This window comes from Petromyzon marinus, unplaced genomic scaffold (genome assembly GCF_048934315.1).
Source record: "Petromyzon marinus isolate PM22_M1 ecotype Great Lakes invasive population unplaced genomic scaffold, UKy_Petmar_22M1.pri1.0 PM_G_Scaffold_72, whole genome shotgun sequence".
Lineage (NCBI taxonomy): Eukaryota > Metazoa > Chordata > Hyperoartia > Petromyzontiformes > Petromyzontidae > Petromyzon > Petromyzon marinus.
In genome coordinates, this window is record NW_027423027.1 from 1,018,619 (window position 1) to 1,030,648 (window position 12,030).

Below are 12,030 nucleotides of genomic sequence, written 5' to 3' on the forward strand. Positions count from 1 at the left end.
TACAAAGTGGCGAGCCGGATGAAGACAAATTAAACGTAAGCGAGATAATTAAAGTAAACGCAATCAGGCGAGGGCAGGAGGCAAGGCCCCGCATGGCTGGGCCCCGCGTTGTAAAGTTCCAACCTGGACATCGATTCCCATGCTCGCTGCTACTCAACTGACATCCCTACGAGAGAGAGAGGCTCTACCTTGGTAAACAACAACCACCACAACAACCACCACCACAACAACCACGACCACCAACACGATGATAATTTCTCACCTCGGATTTCAGTGCAAGAGCGAAGCGATCGCTTCCTGTTATCTCGTGACGTCACGCGGCAGCTGCAGGTGACATGACGTCACGTCCGGGGTACAAGACTCCCCTCCCACGAGCGGCTCCATAACTGAATAAAATTATGTTAATGAGCTCGGGCCATATGTCGAGGGATGGGGGCGTGGGTGCTGAACCCGTCCCAATCAACTCGCGACGGCTTTCACGAACTCATTATGTTAATGACCCGCCAGTCACTGGGCGTAGCTTTGCTCAAATAAGGATTGTACCGGAACAGATATCGTCAGTCCATGTGTGTGTATCAGTCGCTGTGTGTATGTGTAGGTCGATGTGTTTGTGTGTGTGTGTCAGTCCAAGGGTGCGTGTCAGTCCATGTGTGCGTGTATCAGTCGCTGTGTGTATGTTAGTTGATGTGTGTGTGTTAGTCAATGTGTGTGCATGGCTCCATGTCAGTGTGTAAGTCAATGTGCGTTTGTGTGTCTATGTGTGTCAGTCGATGTGTGTGTGTACGTCCATGTGTATGTGTGTGTCAGTCCATATGTCTCTGTTTATCCACATGTGTGTGTGTGTAAGTCCATACATCTACTTTAGATACACATGTGTGTGTATCTAAAGTAGATCTCTGTGTGTCAGAGTCCATATGTGTGTAGGGCAATGTGTGTGTCAGTCTATTTACGTGTGTGCGAGTCTATGTGTGTGTGTGTGTAAATCGATATGTGTGCGTGGGTCCATGTGTGTGTATATACGTCCGTGTGTGTGTGTCTTACTCGATATGTGTGTGTGTAATGACATGTGTTTTTACGTCAATGTGTGTGTGAGTTCACCTTTGTCTGTGTATGAGTCGATGTGTGTGTGTGAGTCGCTATATGTGTGTATGTCGATATGTGTGTGTAACTCCATGTGTGTGTATCTAAAGTGGATGTCTATGTGTGTGTAAGTTCATATGTGTGTGTAAGTCGATGTCTGTCTGTGTGAGTCTATATGTGTATGTGTGTGCGCGTGTAAGTCGATGTGTTTCTACGTGTGTGGGTCGATGTCTGTGTGTAACTTGATGTGTGTGTCAATCTTTTTCGCCCGGGAAACGCCGGGTACTTACCGCTAGTAAGTACATAGTTTAGTCCTTGTTCAGTGTCTACTCGGCGCTTCTTGGCTTGTCTCTTTTATTCATAAAAAATGGAGCATCTCTTGACACCGTCAAGCAATAGTCTGCAAGCATTGATGGGGCTCCATTGACCCCGATAGCGTTTCTACATTATTGCAATGTCCTGGGTGAAATCGCTCGCGATGCTCGTTGCTCGCTGCTCCGCAATTCGGTGAGAAAAAATCTAGATGATGAGAGTGCAAAAAGTGTATCTTTAGTAACATGGTGCAAACCAAGGCTTTTGTATGCCTTGAGGTTTTCCACCGACTCCCCTGTAGTTGCCTGCCTTGTTGTTTCCGAGAAAATGTTGCCACTAACCGGAAGGCTTTCCATGCCGTCTTTTCCTTTGCCACGCAGCGCACTGTCAAATGCGTCATCCCGAAAAAGTTCACGAATCTGAGGACCAACAAAGACACCTTCCTTTATCTTCGCTTCACTTTGAGAATCATTCCACGGAGGTACTTGGAAGTTGCTTGTGTTTTGTCCATGGCTTTGACAAAGTTCTTCATCAGACCCAGCTTGTGGTCTGACGATGGGGGGTGGTGGGTGCGTCAGCAGTTCTCCTGCTGCGTTTGTCTCACCTGAAGACGGTCGCTTGGGTTGCCATTGAAATGTCACGTGATCTATTTATTTTCTACCTACTACGTGACGACTTTACCGAAAGAACCAAAGGGTATGGATTGCTGCAGTCACGAAAGCTTCAAATGAAGATTGCTGTACTTATAAATGGGTCTATTGCATTTTTTGTTATAATTATTTCTCAAAAAGGTATTTGTACTAAATTGCTGCCAAAAAACTATTTTGAATCCGTGACTCATCAAACGAGGATTCATACTTTCATGCAGATTTAAAGGTTGCTGGACCCAGTTGTATAGTGGAGGTGTTAGTCATGGCATAGCCTGAGTAAGCTGTAAATGTTGGTCTTTTTGTAATCTTCTATAGCGGACAAGTGACAACTTACTATGAAGCATCGTTGTGTCCCAAGATCTTAAAAAAACATGGCAAGTAATGTGCTGTTCAACCGAGCATGGGCAACAATCACATGCTGGTGACCTTGGCAATGGAGAGGAAAATCCCAACGTCTGTGACGGGGGCCATTCTCCATCGGAGAACCACTGTGGATTTCCACCAAAGTCTTACAGTGTTCACCAGCATGTGAACATATTAATTTAATAATTAGAGATACAATTTCAGTGATTAATAATGAAGATCAGGCAATGAAATCGTTCTGTTGTGTAGGCGCCAGGTGAATTATTGTATTGCAGAATCACGAGAGAAAGCGCCGCATTGGGAAGTCCTTTGTCCAGTAGGCAGTTTACCGTGGAGCGTGGCTGAAAATTACGGTGAACACATTAGGACTTTTATAACGCAGTCACAGACACTAGGTCCCATGAATTTTAATGGCCATTCACTGGCACTGGATGCTAAATGTTTCCGAGTACAGAAGGAACAAGACCTGCTTTCAAATGAGCTGTAACAATAAAGTAATCCTCTACAACCATTAATTTGTGTAGTGCACTGTTATGTCATTAACCTGTTTCCCTCTTTATTCAAGAAAGGGATGCCAATCGTCTCGATTTAAACAACCAACTATTAGGTTTTTGAAAGTGATACTAATTAAAAAAAAAAATAGATATCCAATCAGTATATACACTACCGCATTTTCCCGCATATAACCCACGGGGTATACAACTTTTTACAAACAAACAAGACCCTGCGGGGTATATGGAGGTGCTGGCTATCCCAAAAATATTTTACACGTGTGACAAATCATGACTCGTTTACAGTTTTTAATGGTAGGACTGTCCACTATGCAACACTTACCTTTGACTAAAGCACTGCTGAATAAACCACTCACACTAATATTGCACGTTATCAGGTTTTAAATGATTCGAATTGTTTGTACAATGAAATGATGTTTGAAGTGGGCGTACTTTGTTTACCGGCGACGGGAGCTGGGGGAGAGGTGGGGGGTGGGCGAGGCCACGGCGTTACTGTAGTGCCGCTATTGTCTGCGCAGTGCGCAATCTACCAGTGCTAAAACTACTTACTTATCTACCAGTTACGTGTTATTTATTTATTGGATATTTACTTTTCTTACTTATTTACTGTTTTAAGTTCACTCGTTTCTGGTTAATTTGTTTTCTTTGTGCAAGTTATGATTTTAATGTTAACAATTGATAGTGTAATGTATTACAAATGTAAACTTCGTTTTAATGATGGAATTAAGCTGCGGTAACGACGTTAAATCTATGAATGCATGCGAGGTATATGGAGGTGCGGGCTGTCTGAAATTTTGATTCAAAGCTTTCGTGACTGCAGTAATTCATATTCTTAGCTCTTTCGGTAAAGTCACGTTAAAGGGAAACAACAAAATAATAAAATATATATAAAACAATAAAAATTCTCACGACGTTTCGGCCATAACACAAACGGTTATCATCAGGTGTGAAAAACCAACGGCAAGAAACATTTGAAAGAAGTGTCGGTAGAATATCTGAAATTTGTTTTACACAAAATGCTATTTTTGCGGGGTATATGCGTTTGCGGGCTATATGCGGGAAAATACGGTACCAACCTTAAAATTGTATGTCGAGCACTCTAAAAACAGTCTTACTGCCCTAGACTTCATGCAGACATGTGAAACCTGGTCGTGTGATCACATGAAAGTGATAATAAAATTACTCATCTTGCTATCCCACCTATTTATGAAAGCCACCGTCAAGGAAATAACTCCATGTGTGGAATGTTCTCAATTCCCCAACCCACCAGCAAAGAAACAACACGAAACAAACTGCTTTATTTTACATTGTCGTCAATGTTTATTTAATTACAACACCGTAACGTCACACACCACGAGAGCATACAAAAGTGGGGCCAACACCAAAGAGCAATAATACGACACGATCTAACCCAAAAACAACGTCTATTATGGTCAATATTGGTCACGGAAGCCTACAACTTCTGAATGTTAATGTAGATGTTTATTGTTCACGTTATTCCTCGTTATTAAAGAAGCCTACTACTACTGGAAGTTAAACAGAATTGCAGACGGTTTTTTTAATTGGTCACTGGGTGTTGGCCGTGGGAAGGAATCGAACTCGGGTGTCCGGGGGTTCGTAGCGCGGCACAGTGCTGACCGCTACTACAACTACCGCTCCCCACCGCTCGTTCAAGCAGCAGCAGCAAGGCAATGACGAGCGTATATCACTCGCACTGAGACTTAAACATCATGAAACTATGTCCTAATTGGCATATAAAAAAAACCAATCAAACTGTGTTGACTATGTAGATTAGTGACTGCAAGGGTTGCGATTCGAATCTACGCATCAATTCGATTTGAAGCTCAATGATACTGGTAGGAACCTCCTGGTTACACCACCAGCCCACAGGGGATTATTGTGTCCGTCCGTCCGTCGTGCATCCAAAAATGGGAGGGGTGGGGCTGGGTGGAGAGGTGGAGGGTGGGGAGGGGCTGGGTGGGAAGGGTGGGGAGGGGCTGGGTGGGGAGGGGAGGGTGGGGAGGGGCTGGGTGAGGGGTGGGAGGGGTGGGGCTGGGTGGGAGGGGTGGGGCTGGGTGGGGAGGGGCTGGTCACCCCGTGGTGCCCTTATAAAACTCAACGTGTAACCTACTCACGCCAGCTAGTGCCCGCCCTCACAGTCGGGCATATTTGCGGAATACACCACGTGGTGCCGCCGTTGACCCTAGCCATTGACCGAGCAACCCAACGTTCCTACCAGCTCCCTCCGCAAGAGAATGTGTTTGTTCATAAACCCACTGGACTATTTGGTGACCAGGTGGACGGCGGAACAATTTCATTCTAGGAATGGATTGCGTCGAGTCAAATTGCATTCTGAGTGTGTGGCGTGTGCCAAGTGCATTCATTGCATGTGCGATGAAGACTTGTCACACTTATCTTGAGATGGTTTCTTTACTGTAGAGACGCGTTCACTCAAACAGGCGGAGACCTCCACTGCAACAGCCCCGATTCTCCCACGCATCTCCCCAATTCCTGAACGGTCTCGCTTGTTCCAGAGGCTCGCTCCACCGGCAGATTCTACCGTCGTTACCTCGTTCCCATAGCCCACCAGTCGAACGACATCAACATCTTTAACAACAAAATCAACATCATCAACATCATCAAAATCAACATCATCAACAACAACATCATAAACATCAACAACAAAATCAACAACAACGCCACAGCCACGACTGCTCCTACTGCTACTGCGGCCGCTGCGACAGACGCCACTGCTGCCACTGCTGCCACAGCTGCCACTGCTGCCACAGCTGCCACTGCTGCCACAGCTGCCGCTGACGCTGACGCCGCTGTTGCTCGAGGAATCTTTGTGACAGGAAGTGCTCCCTGTCCCAGCCGTCATTCTTGTAGCTGGCGTGGAGCTTGCGGTGAGCCCAGAGAGCGGTGAGCAAAGCCCTCGCTGCAAATACATCCTGGCTCCATGCCGTCCTGATGCAGCACACACACACACACACAGATGCACAAAGGTAAAGACAAAGATCCCCCGTGTAGCCTTAACAGACTGTAGGGGCGAGTGCTGTTAGCGAGCACCTATGAAGGCCGGCACAGTACACGAGGGGGTGGGTGGCCAGCACCACGCCCGGCCGCCTTTGTCTCCCCAGTGGCGATGTTTACACACAGCACCAGGTACTCATTTGAAGCTGAGTCGACCTAGGAGAGGCCCAGGACCGGGACCGGTTCAAATAATCGTCACCGGTGTTGGCCGTGAGCGGGAATCGAGTCGCCGGGTTCGTAGCGCAGCGTAGCGCTAACCACTACACTACCGCTCCCCAGACACACACACAGACACACACACATACACACACACATACACACAGACACACATACAGATACACACAGACACACACATACAGACACACAGACACACACGCATACACAGACACACATACAGATACACACACAGATACACACAGACACACAGATATATACACACAGATACACACAGACACACACAGACACACAGACACACACAGACACACAGACACACACGGACACACAGATACACACAGACACACAGAAACACACAGACACACACAGACAGACAGACACACACAGACACACAGATACACAGATACACACAGACACACACAGACACACACAGATACACACAGACACACACAGATACACACAGACACACACTGACACACACAGATACACACAGACACACACAGATACACACAGACACACACAGATACACACAGACACACACAGACACACACAGAGATACACAGACACACACAGACACACACACACAGACACAGACACACACAGACACACACACACAGACACACACACAGACAACAACAACAACCGCCATTCGCCACTAAGTGGTGGTGACGTCACCACAACGCTTGTGCCAGGCTATGTGCACCCTGAGGCCACGTGAAGTGTCGAACGCCCGCTGGCAGGAGGTCACGGGGCAGACCCAGGTGCCACGGGTCGACTGACTGAGATGACTGGCTGATGCACCACCTGTGCCCCCTACTGTGCCAACCTGCTGTGCTTTAGCCACCTGGCGCTCCGCTCGTTGTTCTGAGCGTCGCTCCTCCGTCCTCCGTTGTTGTTGGAGGGCGACTGCCTCCAACTGCCCAGTAGCATCCTTCACGAGCCTCCTCCACAGAGGCCGATCTTGACACCGCTGGTACCAGTCATCGGCAAGTCCACTCAGCTCCACGTCCTCCTGTACCACATCACTCCATCTCTTTTCTAGCCCGTGCCGCGCCCGCTTAGCCCCCTCAATCCGGCCGAACAAAAGCTGTTTCGGCATGCAGTGGCTGGGCATGCGGGCTACATGACCCAGCCATCGCAGCCTTGCCTGCCGGAGGAGCTCACCGATGGGACCCTGCCCAGATCTTTCAAGGATTTGTGAGCTCCTCACACAATCCAGTCTGGTTAAACCCGGGGATGGATCGTAGGCAGGCCAGCCTAAATGTTTCTAACTGGCGAAGATGTTCCATTAGGGGGGTCCACGTTTCGCAAGCGTAGAGAAGGGAGGGAATGACCGTGGCCGAGAAGACCTGAAGCTTAGTGCGGAGCGACAGACCAGGTAGCTTCCACACAGCGTTACGCAACCGATGAAAAGATATTGCCGCTCGACTGATTCGGAGTGAGACCTCTGCTGTTAAACTGGAGCCAGTCATAAGCACACTGCCCAGGTATGGGAAACTCTCCACTCTCTCCACAACTGCCCCATCACCGATTGGGAGTTGTGGGGGTGGAGTGTCCGATGGTACAAAATACCCAGGCAGGTGCTTAGTTTTGGTGGGGCTGATGGTAAGGCCCCACCTCTTAGTGGCACGCTCCAGTCTCAACAGCAGCGTCTCCAACTCCTCCTCTGACTGAGCAGCTATTACCAAATCATCAGCATACATAACGTGGTTGAGCAATAGGGAGCCATCCCTTGACCGCACCCGGGCATCGATTAGCCTCCCATTATATCTGTACCATATGGAGATTCCCCCGGTACAGCTATTGAAGGCTTCACGAACTACGTGGTCAAAATAGATGTTAAATAATGTGGGAGCCAGAGGACATCCCTGTCGCACCCCAAGGTGTACAGGGAATGGCTCTGACTCCTGGCCACGTAGTTTTACCCGGGCCCGCTCACCATCATGAAGGTCCTTAATGATTGTGAGCAGAGGGTCAGGTACTCCAAAAGCACGAAGAACGACCCAGAGCCCAGGCCTACTGATGGTATCATAGGCCTTGACCAGGTCAATAAAGCAGAGATGTAGGTTCGCAACGCAGTGCGCTAACCGCTACACTACCGCTCCCCACACACAGACACAGATATACACACACAGACACACACACAGGTACACACAGACACACATACAGATAAACAGACACACACAGATACACAGATACACACAAATACACACAGATACACACACAGATACACACAGACACACACACACAGACACAGATACACACAGACACACACACACAGATACACACACACAGATACACACAGACACACACACACAGACACACAGATACACACAGACACACACACAGACACACACACACAGATACACACAGACACACATACAGATACACAGACACACACACACAGATACACAGATACACACACAGACACACACACAGACACACGCACACAGATACACACAGACACACACACACAGATACACAGACACACACACACACAGATACACAGATACAGATACACACACAGATACACACACACAGATACACACAGACACACACACACAGACACACACACACACATACACACAAAGACAAAGGTCCCCAACCGTGTAGCCTCAGCAGATTGTAGGGGCAAGTGCTGTTAGTAGCGAGCAGCAGCGCCCATGGAGGCCGGCGCTGTGGCATACCACGAGGTGGGTAGTCAGCACCACGCCTGGTGAGTGGTGGTGGTGAGTGTGTGCGGTGAGAGTGGTGAGTGGTGGTGGTGAGTGTGTACCCCCCCCCCTGCTCACCGGCTGGTGCGGATGGCCACGACGCGCCCAATGCCACCGCTGCCCTGCAGGCGCTGAGCGTTGGCGGCGCTGCCGGACACCAGCGCAGTGAGCGCCCAGAGCACCGCCGACACCCCGTTTTCACCCAGCCGGGAGGCGTCGCCACCCTCACCACCCTCACCAACGTCAGGCAGCATCAGGGTGAGGATCCTCACGCCGTTGTACAGCCCTGGGGAGTGCGGAGAGATGGTGGTAAGCGGCCTCCATCACCACTCCCATCACCACCTCAATCATCACTCCCATCACCACCTCAATCATCACTCCCATCACCACCTCCATCACCACTCCCATCACCACCTCAATCATCACTCCCATAACCACCTCAATCATCAACTCCATCACCACCTCAATCACCACTCCCATCACCACCTGAATCATCACTCCCATCACCACCTCAATCACCACTCCCATCACCACCTCAATCATCACTCCCATCACCACCTCAATCACCACTCCCATCACCACCTCAATCAACAACTCCATCTCCACCTCCATCCCCCCATGACCACCTCCATCACCACCTCCATCCCCCCATCACCACCTCAATCATCAACTCCATCACCACCTCCATCCCCCCATCACTACCTCCCCACCCCCACCCCCCCACCCGCATCCCACCGATGAGGCGCTGGTTGTTGGGGTCATTCCGAGCGAGGACTCGCAGAGCGTGCACCGAGGTGAATGCCAGCAGCTGGTGATCGCTCCGCAGCTGCTCCACGAGGCAGAGCAGCCCCCCGTTGTGGGCGACGACCGTGCGGGCCAACGCCGACCACTGCTCGCGACGACGCACGGCAACGCGACACCACCAAGCAGACGGCACATCTAACAGTGAGCATTGGTAGCGAGCGTTGCTAGGGAGCGTTGCTAGAGAGCGTTGCTAGATAGCGTTGCTAGGGAGCGTTGCCAGGGAGCGTTGCTAGGGAGCATTGCCAGATAGCATTGCTAGAGAGCGTTGCTAGATAGCGTTGGTAGCGAACGTTGCTAGGGAGTTTTGCTAGGGAGCGTTGGTAGCGAGCGTTGCTAGGGAGCGTTGCTCGGGAGCGTTGCCAGCGAGAATTGCTAGCGAGCGTTGCTAGGGAGCGTTGCTAAAGAGCGGTGCTAGGGAGCGTTGCTAGGGAGCGTTGCTAGGGAACGTTGCTAGGGAGCGTTGCTAAAGAGCGGTGCTAGGGAGCGTTGCTAGGGAGCGTTGCTAAAGAGCGTTGCTAGGGAGCGTTGCTAGTGAGCATTGCTAGCGAGCGTTGCTAAAGAGCGGTGCTAGGGAGCGTTGCTAGGGAGCGTTGCTAAAGAGCGTTGCTAGGGAGCGTTGCTAGGGAGCGTTGCTAGGGAACGTTGCTAGCGAGCATTGCTAGAGAGCGTTGCTAGGGAGTGTTGCTAAGGAGCGTTGCTAGGGAACGTTGCTAGCGAGCGTTGCTAGAGAGCGTTGCAAGGGAGCGTTGCTAGGGAACGTTGCTAGGGAGCGTTGCAAAGGAGCGTTGCTAAGGAACGTTGCTAGGGAGCGTTGCTAGGGAACCTTGCTAGGGAACGTTGCTAGGGAGCGTTGCTAAGGAGCGTTGCTAGGGAACGTTGCAAGGGAGCGTTGCTAGGGAGCGTTGCTAAGGAGCGTTGCTAGGGAACGTCGGTCATCTTGCTTCTCGTGGCCCACAACGCACACGCGGCCGGGAGCAGGAGCACCGCGGTGACGTCACCGTCGCTGAGTGGCGGCCATTTGTTTTGTGGTGCAGTGACGTCACCGTCGCTGAGTGGCGGCCATTTGTTTTGTGGTGCAGTGACGTCACCGTCGCTGAGTAGCGGCCATTTGTTTTGTGGTGCAGTGACGTCACCCCCCCCCCACCCACCTCGGTGTCTCCGCTGGCCAGGCTGTAGATGGTGCTGGTTGCTGCTTGCAGGATGACCGTGTTGTGTGACTGCTGCAGCAGAGACACGTAGCAGCTGACCGTGTCGGGTTGGTACAGCAGCTCACTGCCTGCACAACGCCCGTACATCAAACTATCACAAACTACACTATACTACTATACACTATACTATACACTATCACAAACTACACCATACACTACACACTATCACAAACTACACCATACACTATACTACTATACACTATACTATACACTATCACAAACTACACCATACACTACACACTATCACAAACTACACCATACACTACACACTACTATACACTATACTATACACTATCACAAACTACACCATACACTACACACTATCACAAACTACACCATACACTATACTACTATACACTATACTATACACTATCACAAACTACACCATACACTACACACTATCACAAACTACACCATACACTATACTACTATATACTATACTATACACTATCACAAACTACACTATACACTATACTACTATACACTACACTACACACTATCACAAACTACACCATACACTATACACTACCATACACTATACTATACACTATCACAAACTACACTACACTACACACTATACTACTATACTATACACTATCACAAACTACACCATACACTATACTATACACTATCACAAACTACACCATACACTATACTACTATACTATACACTATCACAAACATCACCATACACTATACTATACACTATCACAAACTACACCATACACTACACACTATCACAAACTACACCACACACTATACACTACACTACTGTACACTACACTACACACTGTCACAAACTACACCATACACTACACTACTATACACTATACTACACACTATCACAAACTACACTACACTATACACTATCACAAACCACACCATACACTATACACTACTATACACTATACTATACACTATAACAAACTACACTACACTACACACTATCACAAACTACACCATACACTATACACTACACTACTATACACTATACTATACACTATCATAAACTACACTACACACTATCACAAACTACACCATACACTATACACTACTATACACTATACTATACACTATCACAAACTACACTACACACTATCACAAACTACACCATACACTATACGCTACACTACTATACACTATACTATACACTATCACAAACTACACTACACTACACACTA

General features: G+C 48.8%; 1 protein-coding gene across 1 annotated transcript; it reads right to left on the minus strand.

Annotated features, from left to right (window-relative positions):
- Positions 1-4,213: 4,213 nt before the first annotated feature.
- LOC142920538 (catenin delta-2-like) lies at positions 4,214-10,937 on the minus strand. The gene is made up of 4 exons (XM_076062822.1): positions 10,791-10,937; positions 9,574-9,727; positions 8,917-9,124; positions 4,214-5,884 (listed from the first exon to the last, which is right to left on the minus strand). The coding sequence occupies exons 1-4, from the start codon at positions 10,935-10,937 to the stop codon at positions 5,641-5,643; spliced, it is 753 nt and encodes a 250-aa protein (XP_075918937.1). The 3' UTR covers positions 4,214-5,640.
- Positions 10,938-12,030: the final 1,093 nt, after the last annotated feature.